This window comes from Ranitomeya variabilis, chromosome 1, assembly GCF_051348905.1.
Source record: "Ranitomeya variabilis isolate aRanVar5 chromosome 1, aRanVar5.hap1, whole genome shotgun sequence".
Lineage (NCBI taxonomy): Eukaryota > Metazoa > Chordata > Amphibia > Anura > Dendrobatidae > Ranitomeya > Ranitomeya variabilis.
In genome coordinates, this window is record NC_135232.1 from 269267732 (window position 1) to 269285886 (window position 18155).

An 18155-nucleotide genomic window follows, 5' to 3' on the forward strand; every position below is an offset into this window, starting at 1 on the left:
ACGCAATGTGACGTCTGCAGACCATTCCATCTAAGTCTGCATTCAAAATGGCGCTCCATCCCTTCCGAGCCCTCCCATGCGCCCAAACAGTGGTTCCCCCCCCCCCCCCCCCACATATTGGGTATCAGCGTACTCAGGACAAATTGGACAACAACTTTTGGGGTCCAATTTCTCCTGTTACCCTCGGAAAAATACAAAACTGGGGGCTAAAAAAATAATTTTTGTGGAAAAAAATATTTTTTATTTGCATGGCTCTGCGTTATAAACTGTAGTGAAACAATTGGGGGTTCAAAGCTCTCACAACACATCTAGATGAGTTGCTTAGGGGGTCTACTTTCCAAAATGGTGTCACTTGTGGGGGGTTTCTACTGTTTAGGTACATTAGGGCCTCTGCAAACGCAATGTGACGCATGCAGACCATTCCATCTAAGTCTGCATTCCAAATGGTGCTCCTTCCCTTCCGAGCCCTCCCATGCTCCCAAACGGTGGTTCCCCGCCACATATGGGGTATCAGCGTACTCAAGACAAATTGGACAACAACTTTTGGGGTCCAATTTCTCCTGTTACCCTCGGGAAAATACAAAACTGGGGGCTAAAAAATAATTTTTGTGGGAAAAAAATGTTTGTTTTATTTTTACGGCTCTGCATTATAAACTTCTGTGAAGCAGTTAGTGGGTCAAAGTGCTCACTACACCTCTAGATAAGCTCCTTAGGGGGTCTACTTTCCAAAATGGTGTCACTTGTGGGGGGTTTCAATGTTTAGGCACATCAGTGGCTCTCCAAACGCAACATGGCGTCCCATCTCAATTCCTGTCAATTTTGCAGTGAAAAGTCAAACGGCGCTCCTTCCCTTCCGAGCTCTCCCATGCGCCCAAACAGTGGTTTACCCCCACATATGGGGTATCGGCGTACTCAGGACAAATTGGACAACAACTTTTGGGGTCCAATTTCTCCTGTTACCCTCGGGAAAATACAAAACTGGGGGCTAAAAAATAATTTTTGTGGGAAAAAAATGTTTGTTTTATTTTTACGGTTCTGCATTATAAACTTCTGTGAAGCACTTGGTGGGTCAAAGTGCTCACCACACCTCTTGATAAGTTCCTTAGGGGGTCTACTTTCCAAAATGGTGTCACTTGTGGGGGGTTTCAATGTTTAGGCATATCAAGGGCTCTCCAAACGCAACATGGCGTCCCATCTCAATTCCAGTCAATTTTGCATTGAAAAGTAAAATGGCGCTCCTTCGCTTCCGAGCTCTGTCATGCGCCCAAACAGTGGTTTACCCCCACATATGGGGTATCAGCGTACTCAGGACAAATTGTACAACACCTTTTGGGGTCCATTTTCTTCTGTTACCCTTGGTAAAATAAAACAAATTGGAGCTGAAGTAAATTTTGTGTGAAAAAAAAGTTAAATGCCCATTTTTATTTAAACATTCCAAAAATTCCTGTGAACTAAATGAAGGGTTAATAAACTTCTTGAATGTGGTTTTGAGCACCTTGAAGGGTGCAGTTTTTAGAATGGTGTCACACTTGGGTATTTTCTATCATATAGACCCCTCAAAATGACTTCAAATGAGATGTGGTCCCTAAAAAAAAATGGTGTTGTGAAAATGAGAAATTGCTGGTCAAATTTTAACCCTTATAACTCCCTAACAAAAAAAAATGTTGGTTCCAAAATTGTGTTGATGTAAAGTAGACATGTGGGAAATGTTACTTATTAAGTATTTTGTGTGACATATCACTGTGATTTAATTGCATAAAAATTCAAAGTTGGAAAATTGCAAAATTTTCAAAATTTTCGTCAAATTTCCCTTTTTTTCACAAATAAACGCAGGTAATATCAAAGAAATTTTACCACTATCATGAAGTACAATATGTCACGAGAAAACAATGTCAGAATCACCGGGATCCGTTGAAGCGTTCCAGAGTTATAACCTCATAAATGGACAGTGGTCAGAATTGTAAAAATTGGCCCGGTCCATAACGTGCAAACCACCCTTGGGGGTGAAGGGGTTAATACAGAAAGTTATACCACAGAAAAACATTTAAAAAAAATAACATTTGCCTCATCCCTGCTTTACATCAGCACCATTTGTAAAATATTATTTTATTTTGTTAGCCTATTAGGAGGTATAAAATTGTAGCAGTAATTCTTCATTGTTTCAAGGAAATTTACAAAATTTATATTTTTGAAGGACTTATCCAGGTTTGAAGTGACTTTTGGAGTCCTACATATTGGGAAACCTCCAAAAGTGATGTTTTTAAAACCGCAAACCAACATATTGAAAATATGGGTGGTTTATTAACCCTTCAGGTGCTGTTCAGGAATGAATGGAAAGTGTCATGAAAGGAATGAAAAAGTGTATTTTTATTACCTAAATTTCGCTAACTTCTGAACAGGCTGCTATAGCCAGCAGACTCTAAGGCCGTTATTTGGCTGTGAGTTGCCATGGCAAACATCAGGACCACACAATCATGATCTCAGGGTGCTGATGGGGTTAAAGAAGCCTCCACACTCTGTTAACCATTTATATGATGTAGTCACTATTGACAGCAGCTAAGGAGTTAAACAGATATAGACACTGCCAACACTGATCGTGGCTGATACAGCAAGTTGTCAGTTATAATGTACAGCCAACAGCTGCTGGATTGTCACCTATATGGGGATACTATTCTCTTATATCTCAGGTCAGTAAAAAGACATATTGGCTATCATTAAAGGGAACCTGTCACCCCCCCCCCCCCAGACGTTTGTAACTAAAAGAGCCACCTTGTGCAGCACTAATGCTGCATTCTGACTAGGTGGCCATTTTAGTTCTTGGTGCTGTAACTGCAGAAATAATTGATTTTGCAATTTGTCCAGAATACCTTGAAATAGTCCTGGGGGCAGGTCTTTCCCCCCCTAATGCAGATGCAGCACCACCATCACTCATGCCCTCTTGGCACCTGGCACCGCCTCCTCAGCGTTGAAATTAATCACAAGACACTGGGGCGGGATCTCTGGCAGTGCGGCCGCACAGGCGCAGTCAGCAAGACATCAAATGATGTCAGAAGACGGGCAGCGCTAACTGCGCGTGCCCAAGGCATAAGATAACAGAGCAGGCGCCGGGACAGTTGAAAACAACGCTGAGGAGGTGGCGCCAGGCGCCAAGAGGGCATGAGTGACGGCTGTGTGGCGTCTGCAGCAGGGGGGGAAAGACCTGCCCCCAGGACTGTTTCAAGGTATTTTGGACAAATTGCTAAATCGATTATTTCTGCAGTTACAGCACCAAGAACTAAAAGAGCCACCTTGTCATAATGCAGAATTAGTGCTGCACAAGGTGGCTCTTTTAGTTACAAACGCCTGGGGGGGGTGACAGATTCCCTTTAAGGGGTTAAAATGATACCTGGGTTGAAGAAATCCATCTTGTAGTCACTGTTTAATCTATTTGCAGCTTTGAGTTAATGAGACTCTTGTGCACCGAGGTGGCCTGTGGGGGGTCTTTTTTTGGTGCTTTGGCCTCATCATCATCATTCTAGGCCTAAATGACAGGTCGCTGAATCTTAAGTCTATAAACATAAGGATGAATGACCTTGGGGAGATCAAAACATCCAACACTGTGGAGACACCATCACGTGTTTCTCAACGCAGTGATCCAGAACACTGCCCCCATCCCTGATGGGAAATATGCAAATGCATGTAGAAAAGCCGCGGAGACACCATCACTAGGGTTGAGCGACTTTGACTTTTTTAGGGTCGAGTCATGTTTCGCGAAACCCGACTTTTTGAAAAGTCGAGTCGGGCGAAATCGGCCGATTACTGCGAAAAGTCGAGGATCGGCCGGAACACGAAACCCTATGCACGTCAATGGGGATTTTTTTTTTTTTTCCCCTCTCCCTCTCTCTCTCCCTCTTCCTCTCCCTCTCCCTCTCCCCTCCGTCCCAGCATAGAAAATCTCGTGTTACACATTGCAAATCCCTACTGCGCACAAGCGATAAAATGATGATAGCCGTGCACGCCCCTAACCCCTATGTCATCACTCTGCCCACACTCCTTCATTGGCTGAAAAAATGGCGCTAAACGCGTCATACGAAACGCGACTTTGGCGCCAAGATCGCGTACCGCATGGCCGACCCCACACAGGGATCGGGTCGGGTTTCATGAGACGCCGACTTTGCCAAAAGTCGGCGACTTATGAAAATGAACGATCCGTTTCGCTCAACCCTAACCATCACGTGTTTCTCAGCACTAGCAATGAATAGCCAGGTCTTTCACCGGGAAGGAACAACCACGGGAAGGGCAGCATCCAATAAAGGAAACCACCTATGCCAATACATGGTATCCATCCACCGACAGCTGTTTCGTTGAGAAACACGTGATGGTGTCTCCACGGTGTTGGATGTTTTGATCTCCCCGAGGTCATTCATCCTTATGTTTATAGCCTTTTCACTAGGCACTGGTCCTAATAGCCAGTTTCCTACTCTACACTGATGAGGGACAAATACCCCGAAACAGCTGTCTGTGGATGGATACCATGTTTTGGCATAGGTGGTTTTCCTTTATTGGATGCTGCCCTTCCCGTGGTTGTTCCTTCCCGGTGAAAGACCTGGCTATTCATTGCTTGCATTGAGAAACACGTGATGGTGTCTCCGCGGCTTTTCTACATGCAGCTGAATCTTAAGTGACCTGCCTCCTATTTTAAAGATTGTGCTTTTGCATTTAATATTATGGTCTTCGAAAAAAACATTTTGTGCTCCAACAAAATGGCGCCTGCTGTGTATGTGCAATAGCATCTATCGGAAAACGATGCTCTCAATCTGTGCATGCGCAGCCCACTGTGTTCCGAGGATATATTTAAATATTTGATGTATTTTAATACATTGGTCACACAGTGGGATTGAACTCATCATTCCTCTTATTGTGCGCGCTCCTTCACTGTTCCTTGCAACATAGTGGGCTGCGCATGTGCAGATTTAGAGCATCGCTTGCTGATAGATGCTGCTGCGCATTAGCAAATACCTCCAATTAGAAATGTAGTATAATGTTTCCGATTTGCTATGTCTCTTTCCTCATGTGCAGGCATTGCAGGAACCTTAGGTATCCATGATTATGACCACTGGCAACTAGCTAACTAACTCTCACTAGATCAGTGGTTGTAACCATGGATACCTAAGGTCCTGCAATGCCTACATATGAGGAAAGAGACATAGCGAATCATAAAAACTACACTACATTTCTAATTGGAGTTATTTGCAAATATTATTATTATTGCACCTACTACATATTGACATGTTATTCAGTGAGGCAGTGCAGATCTGCATATTTTTTTCTCAGCTGTATTTGGCATTTGTAAAAAATTGCAGCATGCTGTGATTTCACTCAGAAATCGGCAGTGCGAGAAAAAAATCACATGCCATGCATACCATCAGTTTGGCACCCGATTTTTACAGATACATTACAGTTCTGTAGCATAGGAAACTGTAAATGGTCCTGTAAAATATTAACCCCTTCACGCCGCAGCCCTTTTTCGTTTTTTTATTTTTCGCTCCCCTCCTTCCCAGAGCCATAACTTTTTTTATTTTTCTGTCAATGTGGCCATGTGAGGGCTTCTTTTTTGCGGGACGAGTTGTACTTTTGAATGACACCATTGGTTTTACATGTCGTGTACTAGAAAACGGGAAAAAAATTCCAAGTGTGGTGAAATTGCAAAAAAAGTGCAATCCCACACTTGTTTTTTGTTTGGCTTTTTTGCTAGGTTCACTAAATGCTAAAACTGACCTGCCATTATGATTCTCCAGTTCATTACGAGTTCATAGACACCAAACATGTCTAGGTTATTTTTTATCTAAGTGGTGAAAAAAAATTAAAAACTTTGCTAAAAAAAAATTAATTAATTTGCGCCATTTTGCGATACCCGTAACGTCTCCATTTTTCATGATCTGGGGTCGGGTGAGGGCTTATTTTTTGCGTGCCGAGCTGGCGTTTTTAATCATACCATTTTGGTGCAGATACGTTCTTTTCATCGCCCGTTATTGCATCAATGTCGCGGCAACCCAAAAAACGTAATTCTGGCGTTTCAAATTTTTTTCTCGCTACGCCGATTAGCGATCAGGTTAATGCTTTTTTTTTTTCTGATCGGGCGATTCTGAACGCGGCGATACCAAATATGTGTATGTTTGATTTTTTTTTTATTGTTTTATTTTGGATGGGGTAAAAGGGGGGTGATTTAAACTTTTATATTTTTTTTTATTTTTTTCATATTTTTTAAAACATTATTTATTTTTTGCCATGCTTGAATAGCCTCCATGGGAGGCTAGAAGCTCGCACAACTGGATCGGCTCAGCTACATAGGAGCGATCCTCAAATCGCTGCTATGTAGCTGAAATGCAGGCCAACCATAAAGTGGGGCTCACAGCAGGCCTGCTTCAGTAACCATAGAGGTCTCAAGGACCTCTATGGTTACTATCCTGACGTATCGCTGACCCCCGATCATGTGACGGGGGTCGGCGATGCACTCCTTTCCGGCCGCGCGGTCGGAAGCGGTAGTTAAATGCCGCTGTCAGCGTTTGACAGCGGCATTTAACTGGTTAAGAGCAGCAGGTGGATCGCGATTCCACCTGACGCTATTGCACGCACATGTCAGCTGTACATAACAGCTGACATGTCGTGACTTTGATGTGGGCTCACCGCCTGAGTCCACATCAAAGGGGGAAACACAACATTCGCAGTACTAGTACGGGGCTTGTCGTGAAGGGGTTAATGTGCTAAGTAAAAACACTGGTTGCGTAGGACCATACACGGATGACAAGTGAGACAAAATCGTCCCACTCTCCTAGATGAGAATGAGACTGATTCTTATATATATATATATATATATATATATATATATATATATATATATATATATATATATATATATATATATATATACATATACACACTAGTGTGAGTTTATATGTGTATATTAATTTGAGGCTATTTAATAATTGCTTCCTCTTTTTGAAGGGACCAAAAGTAATTGAACAATTATCTCAAAAGCTCTTTAATGAATTGCATGTGGAAACTGTTCCTAAACATACAGGTGACTCAGGCGGATCTGAAAAATAAGGCTATTCTTTCACTAGATGCTTCTAAAGGTACCTTCACACGAAGCGACGCTGCAGCGATAGCGACAACGATGCCGATCGCTGCAGCGTCGCTGTTTGATCGCTGGAGAGCTGTCACACAGACCGCTCTCCAGCGATCAACGATGCCGAGGTCCCCGGGTAACCAGGGTAAACATCGGGTTGCTAAGCGCAGGGCCGCGCTTAGTAACCCGATGTTTACCCTGGTTACCAGCGTAAAAGTAAAAAAAACAAACAGTACATGCTCACCTGCGCGTCCCCCTGCGTCTGCTTCCTGACACTGACTGAGCTCCGGCCCTAACAGCACAGCGGTGACGTCACCGCTGTGCTTTCACTTTCACTTTAGGGCCGGCGCTCAGTAAGTGTCAGGAAGCAGACGCTGGGAGACGCGCAGGTGAGCATGTACTGTTTGTTTTTTTTACTTTTACGCTGGTAACCAGGGTAAACATCGGGTTACTAAGCGCGGCCCTGCGCTTGGTAACCCGATGTTTACCCTGGTTACCAGTGTAAAACATCGCTGGTATCGTTGCTTTTGCTTTCAAACACAACGATACACAGCGATCGGACGACCAAATAAAGTTCTGGACTTTATTCAGCGACATCACAGCAGGATCCTGATCGCTGCTGCGTGTCAAACGAAATGATATCGCTAGCGAGGACGCTGCAACGTCACGGATCGCTAGCGATGTCGTTTCGTGTGAAGGTACCTTAAGGCTTTTGATTGTGTGGAGTGGGGATATCTATGGTCGATTCTAAAAGAAATGGGGTTTGGGCCTAATTTTATTAAATGGGTTAGGCTAATATATTATGCACCGATAGCTAGAGTAAGGGGCAATGGAAAGCCTAATACTACATAGACGGGCGAGACAAGGATGCCCATCGTCACCGTTGTTCTTTGCTTTGGTGATTTAATGAACTGCACGGGCTTTTCCCCTCATTAATCCTTCATAAACTAAGCAGGTAAAAGGTCTAGAGCTGATTTCTGGTGTAGCATTTGCATTTGAAAAATGCACTGGGGAGCTTGGGAACTCAAAAAGGCCGGACTCCCACGAACTGCAATAGTGGTGGATGATCTCAGAATCCTTTCCAGGGTGAAGTAGGTGTTTTATTTTCTAGGTCTAGCAGAAAGAGAAGACTTCATGAGAGCCAACACAAAAGGTTCACCACAAGGAGCAAACCATTAATCAGCCTTAAAAGTAGAAAGTCCAGATTAGACCTTGCCAAGAAAACATCTAAAGAAGACAGTTCAGTTCTGGAAAAGCATTCTTTAGATAGATGAAGCTAGAATCATCCAGTACCAGAATGATTGGAAGAAGATAGGATAAAGAAGGCTTGGAAGAGCTCATGATGCAGAGGACACCACATCCTCTGTAAACCATAGTGGAGGCAGTGTGATGGCTTGGGCATGCATGGCTTCCAGTGGCACTGGGTCACTAGTGTATATTGATGATGTGACTGAAGACAGAAGAAGTAGGATGAATTCTACAGGATGTTACTTTCTGCTCAGATTCAACCAAATGCAGCAAGTTTGATTGGACGGTGCTTCACAGGACAGATGGAGAATGACCCAAAATATACTGTGAAACCAACCCAGGAGTTTTTTTTATGGCAATGAAGTGAAATATTCTGCAATGGCCGAGTCAATCACCAGATCTCAACCCCATCGAGCTGCATTTCACATACTCTAAATAATTAAGGCAGAAAGACCAACAACCAAGCAACAACTGAAGTCAGCTGCAGTAAAGGCCTGACAGACATCACAAAGGAGGAAACCCAGCGTTTGGTGACCGCCATGGCTTCCAGACTTCAGGCAGTCATTGTCTGCAAAGGATTCTCTACAACATATTAAAAATGAATATTTTATTTATGATATAGGCAATTGTCCAATTACTTTTGAGCCCCTGAAATGAGGAGGCTTTGTAGAAAAATTGTTACAATTCCTAAATGTTTCACAGGATATTTTTGTTCAACTCCTTTAAATAAACCTGAAAGACTGCACTTCTACTGTATCCCAGTCGTTTTATTTTAAATCCCAAATAGTAGCATGCGGAGCCCAAATCATGAAGCTTTGGTCACTGTACAAGTATTTCTGGTCCTAGCGGTATACAATGCTGTTCAAAAGTTATAGGCAGGTTTGATAAAATACTGCAAAGTTAGAATGCTTTTAAAATAGAAGTGTTCATATTTAATTTTTATCATCCTTATCGAGGGGTTCCCTACTTTCATCCTTCTATGATGCCACAATAGTGTATTTCCATGAGCCGGCTGAGAAATGCAGTTCTTACTGCCCCATTTCCCACTTAAATACAGATTACAACATTTTTATGAAAATTATAGCACACAGGTTGCAGACAGCTATTGTTCATTCTGGATTCATGCCAGGGAGGGCAGCTTCATCTACTGTCAGGAGAGTTCTTGTTCTTCTTTAACCCCTTGAATGACTGCTGATATACCTTTTCGCAAGAGACAGTAAGGCACCTTTATCGCCTCAAATCTTCCTTTTTTACAGTATGGAACATTACGTAAATAGCCTCCCATAGGTGAAAACCCTCTAAATGTAGTTATTAATCACATTTTCATCCAAATGATTAATGGAGAGAAAGGGTTAAAGAGGGAGCCCTATCTGGGCCTGATAGTTGGCATTAGGGCATGGTGGTCTGCTAGACCCTGCTATAAGCTGTACTAGCCAAAACTTATTCAAGATACAGTATACGGTATATATTAATGTATTTCTATAATCAATATGGGCTTAAAGTGCAGACTCTCCGCTTTATTTTGAGGGTGTTCACATCCTAATTGGAGTAAGGGTCTAGCTATTACAGCTCTTTAATATGTAGCTCCCTTTTTAAATCCTAATTAGTGGCATGCAGAGCCAAAATCACGAAAATGTGGTCACTGTCCAAATATTTCTGGAGTTAACTGAATATGCATAATATTCAGTACATCTATTAATGTTTTTATAGTTGGTGTTTACTGCACTTGCTTATCTCTCATGATTCCTATACTTTGCATATTCTTTCTAGGTTTGATTCTTGGGCCGGCATGGCACTGGCAAGAGCAAGCCGTATCCAGGACAAATTAAACTCTAATGAACTGAAGAATGATGGGCCCATATGGAAACTTGCCACTCCTGTACTAAACTGCTTCAAGCGTGCGCTGGAGATTGATGCCTCCAACCTATCCTTATGGATTGAGTACGGCACAATGTCTTATGCCCTTCATTCTTTTGCTTCCCGACAAATCAAGCAGTGGCTTACCGAATTATCCCCTGAGGCTGTGGCACATGTGAGTTATCATATAGTGTTATATATTATAAACAGTAAAGTGGTTGGCCAGCATTACTTTTTTTTTTTTTAAGTTAATATTTATTTATATTTCCCCCTCTGTTAGGAATCGTGTGTAAGTGTCATGAAGGCAGTATCGTACTTACTGCTACCGTCTTCTCGACTGGTTATGCAGCTGCCATCATGACACTTACACGTATGATATCTAACAAAGGGGCAAATTATAAAAAGAAAATCAATGGAGTGCTGCTTGGGGCTGTTGTAAGATAACAAATGATGGGATACTCACCTCCTGTTACCCCTGTGGATCCAGCACAGGCTGCCCACAGTTGGCACTGGCTCTGGAAGCGATACGTGGCACTTATCAGAGATTTCACAGGGAATCTGAATGACTGCAGCAACAAGATGACTGGAGCAGCTTGTCATGAGATTTTCTCCTGCTGTTTCAGTCTCCTGATCACTGCACTTAAAGTTGCACAGCCCCTTTAAAACAATGATCCATAACCTTTTTCTTTCCTCAGCTGACGTTCTAGCTCACCACTGCACACTAGGCATGGAAACTGAAGCTGCTGTGACCACGCCATCACATGTGGGTGCCAGATCTATGATACATCGGCCACCCCGCTCTAATCACCAGGATCCGAGATGACTTTAATGCTGACCCCAGCATCAAAGTTGTTAGTCACAAGTAGGGAGCTTTCCCCATTTTCAACTTTACAATGTGATCATGACATCCTGGTAGGCTGCTCTGCCATCCTTGTGCCTAATAAACATTTATATATCGCAGGGTACTGCACTGCTTTTTTTTTTAGTGAATAGAGGATTTAAAAACTAGTAAAAAAAATAATAAAAAATACTTTTTTTTTTCTTAAAGGTATATGTACACATTACGTATTTGGTGCAGAAATGTCTGCACTTCTTGGCAAGAAAACGGCTGCGTAAAATAGACGTGTTTTTTGCTGCATTTTTTTAAGCAGATTTTTTCCCTACTCATTAGTATGGGTGAAATCTGCAGCAAAAACACTGAAAGAATTGACAATCTGAACATTTAATGCTGCAATAAATGAGCAAGGCACAAATAAGCAATGTGTGCATGAGGCTCCAGGATTTTCCTTCACTTTGTTGGCATTAGGAAACCCTGCTGGTTTTGTAACAAATCTCTGCAGAAAAAAAAGTGACAAAACTTCAGCATGTACAAAGGGCCTTACAATTTTTTTGTGTACATAAAATTCCTGCACGGTAAACATTGTACAGATATAGCTCTTATTGTAGGTTTTATTCTCAACCTTTCGAAAAAAAAATCCCAGGATGAAATGTGTTCTAAAAGATGTACAGTACTGGTGAAAAGTTTGGAGACTCCTGTTCATGCAATTGTTTTACCTTGTTCTTATTGGAATACCCACTTTGTAAATTCAGACTAAAGACCACAAGGCTGTCATCAGAGTACTAGGGGGTTCTCTGATGGTCTAAGATTTCACACATATTCTGGTTTGTTTCACTCATGTTTCCTTTGTTTCTTCGTGGATTTGCAACCTTCAGTCTGAGTCTACAATGTGCACATTACAATATCAACAAGGAAAACCTTGACCAGGTACTATATGTACTTCAAAATGGTACCAATGAATACTAAATTCTTTCCTGTAAAATGCTCCACAGTGGCACAGAAACGAAATAAAAACAAACATGGTTTCTCGGATGCCTCCTTAGTGGGGGGACACAGGAAACCATGGGTGTAGTCTGCTGACACTTTGGTTTAGTCGAAGGGAATGCACTAGTGATGGCTAATTAGCATATCATGGTCCCTGAAACAAGTATTTTTACTGATCTTCATTTTATCACACAACTCACTTTTAATTAAAATTCAAAGATAAGGTTCATTATGATACATTATGATGGATGTTTCAGGCCTTTGGGTAGCCTGACAGATTCCTTTTACCCCTTTACGACATGCACCGTACATGTACTGCACATGTCATGTCTGTCCCTTTTGATGTGTGCTCCGGCGCTGAGCCCAAATCTTTCCCGGCACATGTCAGCTGTTTTGAATAGCTGACATGTGCCCCAAACAGCCCGGATGAAATTGTGATCCACCCGCGGCTGTTAAGCCGATAAATGCCAACAGCATTTTATGTGATCACGTCAGAAATGCGTCACTAATCCCGCACACTGGCATCCGTATCACATGACCGCGGGTCGCTGATGGCAATCCCTGTGGTTGTCATTGCCGGATTGCTAGGAGTTCTGCCCAGTGGTTGGCGCTCATAACAAGTGAGCATTTCTGCTACACAGAGGCGATCTGATCACCACCTGTGTGTAGCAGAGGCAATCGGATTATCGCAGCTTCTAGTCTCCCATGGAGACTATTGAAGCAAGTGAAACGTAAAAAGAAAATGTTTCTAAAAATATTTAAAAACTTTGTTTTTAAATATAAAAGTTCAAATCACCCCTCATTTGCCCCATTCAAAATAAAACAATAAAAAAATACACATATTTGGTAGCGCCGCTTTCAGAATTGCCTTATCTATCAGTATATAAAAAGAATTAATCCGATTGGTAAATGGCATAGCGAAAAAAAGTCAAAACGCCAGAATTACATTTTATTGATCACTGCAACATTGCATTAAAATGCAATAATGGGCAATCAAAAGATTGTATCCACACCAAAATGATATTAATTAAAACGTCAGCTCTGCAGGCAAAAAATAAGCCCTCACCCAACCCGAGGTCACGAAAAATGGATACTCTATGGGTCTAGGAAAATTACCCATTTTTTTTTAACACTTAAATAAAAAAGAGCATAGACATGTTTGGTATCTCCAAACTCATAATGACTTGGAGAATCATAATGGCAGGTCAGTTTTAGCATTTGGTGAACATGGTAAAAAAAAATTCAAAAAACAGTTGTGGAATTTAACTTTTATTGCAATTTTACAACACTTGGAATTTTTTCCCCATTTTTCAATACACAATATGGTAAAATCAACAGTACAACGCGTCCCACAAAAAACAAACCCTCACATGGCCATATTGACTGAAAAATAAATAAAGTTATGGCTCTGGGAAGAAGGGGAGCGAAAAACAGAAGTGCAAAAATGGAAAAGGGCTGCGGTGTGAAGGGGATGAAGTTCCTGCCAGTTGGAAAGATTTGGAATCCCTCATAAGTAATGTTATAGGTGCTGACAGTTTATGTAGATTTTGTATTTAGATCTGCATTTCTTAATTGGATAAACATTTATAGCACAGTGTGTCAATGACAATGGGAATTACCAGCTACCATACACAACCTATCTTGCCCATTTTTTGTAAATGGTTTTCTTATACTATACAACCCCCTAAAGGACCACTTGGACATGAAGTCACCGTAGCAAAGCACCACCATAGCTTGTATTTTACTTTTGTTCCAGAGCAAAGACTGGGACAGAATAATAATGGCAATTGATGTCAATGATTAATGTCAATTCTTTTAAAATACCTTATAAAAAAGAATCTTTAATATATTTTTAAGACTGCTCGTTGAATAGTTTCTGGATTTGTGGCTTTCTTTTTAGTGTTGTCACATCACAGTGTAATGGGGCGTTTTGTGGTGAAGATGCAAATTGTCTCTTCGAGGAAGAGGACTTGAACTCTAGCGCCACCTATAGGAAGTAGCAATCCTAACAGTCAGTATCAGCTCTCTAACATGCCTTGTCACATGACTTTGGGTTGGCTTTTATCCTCCGTCATATGGCAAGGCTCAATTTAGGATCAATATTCACTTTTACAATAGCTACTTCCTATAGGTGGCACTGGAGTTCTAGTCTTCTTCCTCTCTGAGACAAGTGGCATATTTAATTTCCCAGAGGAGTATGCATGGCTTATTAGTCTCCTCACTCTGACATGCCAGGCTTGGCTTGTCATTCTCCAAAAGGTAAAAGGTTATTTTTGTTTTATTTGCAGTTAAAAGAACGTCGGAATAGTATGCTGGAGACGGCAAAACAGTGTTTTACCTCTGCCTCCCTCTGCGAGGGAGATGGGGATGAGGAAGAATGGTTAATTCACTATATGTTAGGCAAAATCTATGAAAAACAAAAAATGGCCCCGGAGTTGTACCTGCAGCACTACAAGCAAGCGGCACACTACCTGCACGAGGAAGCTGCTCGCTACCCTAAGAAGATTCACTATCATAACCCTCCGGAGTTGGCCATGGAGGCTTTGGAGGTAAGTGCTTTATTTTCTGCTGTAATGGCGTTTCCTTCCTCAGTGTTTCTGACCATCGCTAATTGGCATTAATGGTTTGGGTCCGGAGGGAGCCATATCTACCATTGCAGTTTACTCACCGAGCCATTTGATTATGAAGTTAATTACGAAAGAAAAAGCCTATTTAGAGTTTTAGGTACATTTTGTAAAGGGAAGACTGTATAAAAGCACAAGCATCCACTCTCTGAATCTGAGGTTAATGGATGCTGCATCTCTATTTTGTTAAAAGCTTAGTAAATGCCAGAAAGAAACTTCCAGCAAATAGTTGTTTACTTCCACTAAAAGGAAAAAAACGGTTTTGGTTTATTTTGTTTTTTTGTTGTATAAAGATGACCAAATTTCTATGTGAGATTATGCAATAGACACTTAATACAGACCTGTATTCTGTGCCCAATAGGTCTATTTCCGTCTTCATGCTTCTGTGTTGAAGCTGCTGGAAAAAAATTATCAGGAATTAGATGCTAAAATGTTGTTCACCGTTATGAAGGAAGCCACGGAAGGACCATTCGCGAAGGGAGAGGAGAAAAATGCACCCAAAGCAATAGAGAAGTATGTTTTCTTTCTATAGATGCCACTGCATGTCCTTTGAATAAACATGTACAGATCTGGTCCTTCATCTAAAAACCAATGTCATACTTTTAGTGACATGGCTTGTCATTTTTTATGAAAACTTAAAAAATATATCTATTTACAGAGATTTTGCTGTATGAGGGCTTATTTTTATGTGATTTTCCATGGTTTATAAAGCACCACTCCAGCGTTTTTTTTTCAGCCTTGGAGTGGTGCTTTAAATGTAAGCCCCATATCCTCGCCCTCCCACGTCTTCACTGTTTTTCTGCACTGCTCTGGTCTTGCAGCGCCATCTTGTGAGCGCAGCGTCTGACTGGCTACATCAGAAGTCAGAAGCTACGTTGCAAGCTCTCAATGCAAGTCTGAGAGCCAGAACGAGGCCAGAACAAGGCTATTATAGACTTGTATTGAAAAGTGACCTCCGCGCCCCTCCATGAAACACTGCAGCTGCCGGCAGGTCACTTTTCCCCGGAGAACAACGGGAGCGACGCTGCAAAACTCTGAAGGCTGCAGCAGGTCAGCATGAGACCGGGGCAGCAGAATTACATTTAAAGCAACTCCAGAGGTGCAATAAAAATAACCGCCAGAGTGGTGCTTTAAGGGCACCGTTTTAGGACACATACAACTTCTTGACCATTTTTTATTGTACAGTGGCTACGGAAAGTATTCAGACCCCTTTAAATTTTTCAATCTTTGTTGCGATGCAGCCATTTGGTAAATTCAAAAAAGTTAATTAATGAGAAAAAAAATGTACACTCTACTTGGCCTCATTCATGTTTCCTTCAATGGCAACCTGTCATCCTATCTCTGCAGCTGAAAAACACCCCCATAGCATGATACTGCCACCACCATGTTTCACTGTTGGGATTGTATTGGGCAGGTTTATGAGCAGTGCCTGGTTTTCTCCACACATACCGCTTAGAATTATCACCAAAAATGTCTATCTTTGTCTCATCAGACCAGAGAATGTTATTTCTCATAGTCTGGGAGTCCTTCATGTGTTTGTTTGTTTTTTAGCAAACTCTATGCAGGCATTCATATGTCTTGCACTGAGGAGAGGCTTCTGGTGGGCCACTCTGCCATAAAGGCCCGACTGGTGGAGGGCTGCAGTGATAGTTGACTTTGTGGAACTTTCTCCCATCTCCCTACTGCATCTCTGGAGCTCAGCCACAGTGATCTTGGGGTTCTTCTTTACCTCTCTCACCAAGGCTCTTCTCCCACGATTGCTCAGTTTGGCTGGACGGCCAGGTCTAGGAAGACTTCTGGTGGTCCCAATCTTCTTCCATTTATGGAGGCCAATGTGCTCTTAGGAACCTTGAGTACTGTAGAAATTCTGTTGTAACCTTGGCCAGATCTGTGCCTTGCCACAATTCTGTCTCTGAGCTCCATGACCAGTTCCTTTGACATCATGCTTCTCATTTGGTCTGACATGCACTGTGAGCTGTGAGGTCTTATGTAGACAGGTGTGTGCCTTTCCAAATCAAGTCCTATCAGTTTAATTAAACACAGCTGGACTCCGATGAAGGAGTAGAACCATCTCAAGGAGGATCACAAGGAAATGGACAGCATGTGACTTAAGTATGAGTGTCTGAGCAAAGGGTCTGACTACTTATGACCATTTCAGTTTTTCTTTTTTACTAAATCTTCCAAATTTTCTACATTTCTGTTTTTTTTTTCTGTCAAGATGGGGTGCAGAGTGTACATTAATGTGAAAAAAATGAACTTTTTTTGAATTTACCAATGGCTACAATGAACCATGGCTGCAATGAAACAGAGTGAAAAATTTAAAGGGGTCTGAATACTTTCCTACCCACTGTATTTTCGTGTAGGTGCAGTGATTGAATTAATTAAGCAATTTTAGATTTGTATAAATTGGAGTTTTATGGCAATACCAAAAATACCTGGTCTTAAAAAAAAAGAAAATAAATAAAATTATATTTTCATTTTGTGTTACGGGTAGAAAAAAATGTTGCATTTTAATATTTTTTTAAAAATTGCCTTTTTTATTGCCTCAGTAATATATACTACAATACTTGGTTTTGTGGTATATGATGAAAATAATGATGTTTGCAAAATGCAAGATGCGTAGAGAAATATGGAGCGAACTCTGCATTGATGAGGGGGTGCAGATTGAAGTGGGCAACCCATGTAGTAGACTTGTAGAAAATCAACCACACTCACACAAAGGATTTCAGTTTGATGCTGGTTTATTTATCACAATAGTTCTCCAAAGTGCTGGGTAAGGGGGCAGAAAAGCGATAAGTAGTGCTATAAGCTTGATGTTTTGACCTGTCTCGGATCTTTCTCAAATTTGTCGCTTCATCCTAGAGTATAGAGGAGTAGGATATCAGTGCTGCACGTGCTCCAGTGGCAGTGATGGTGGCCTTCAGATGGTGATGTGGCCTTCAGTAGGCTTCCTGCTGCCGTCTCATCCTATCGACACCATGGCAGTATGGACAGCGGCATTTAGACATTTAAACAGCAGTGACCCAAGCTACCCATTAGAGACAGATGCCAGCTGTATAAGGCCCCCTTTACACTACTGTGTTTCAGGTATGTGTGGCGTCCATTTTCACACGTACTGGAGACACGCACACCTATTATAAGATATGGGGCTGCGCACATGTCCGTGTCACTCGGACCTTGTGACCCACACGAAGACGGTCCATTTTTTTTCCCAGAAGCCCTGATGACAGTATGTACTGTACACTTTATAAAATGTTTAAAAAATCCCACACAGGTCCGCCATAGTCCAGTGAATGGAAATCTGAAAACCACATACACCGAGTAACAAAACTAACACACTTTTCCTCGTTCACTACTGTATTTATTAAAAAATAAAAAGTTCCCACGCAGGTCCGATGTAGTCCACCGAATCTGACTTAGGGTACTGTCACACTAAACGATTTACCAACAATCACGACCAGCGATACGACCTGGCAGTGATCGTTGGTAAGTGATT

The 18155-nt window shown here is 41.8% G+C and overlaps 1 protein-coding gene across 8 annotated transcripts in view; it reads left to right on the top strand.

Annotated features, from left to right (window-relative positions):
- CABIN1 (calcineurin binding protein 1) overlaps positions 1-18155 on the top strand; it is a 242231-nt gene that overhangs the window by 118241 nt on the left and 105835 nt on the right. For all 8 annotated transcript variants that reach the window (XM_077293470.1, XM_077293474.1, XM_077293475.1 and 5 more), the window contains 3 exons: positions 10127-10388; positions 14324-14584; positions 15021-15172. In XM_077293470.1, coding sequence (XP_077149585.1) covers positions 10127-10388; positions 14324-14584; positions 15021-15172 — 675 coding nt within the window. The remainder of the gene's footprint in view (positions 1-10126; positions 10389-14323; positions 14585-15020; positions 15173-18155) is intronic.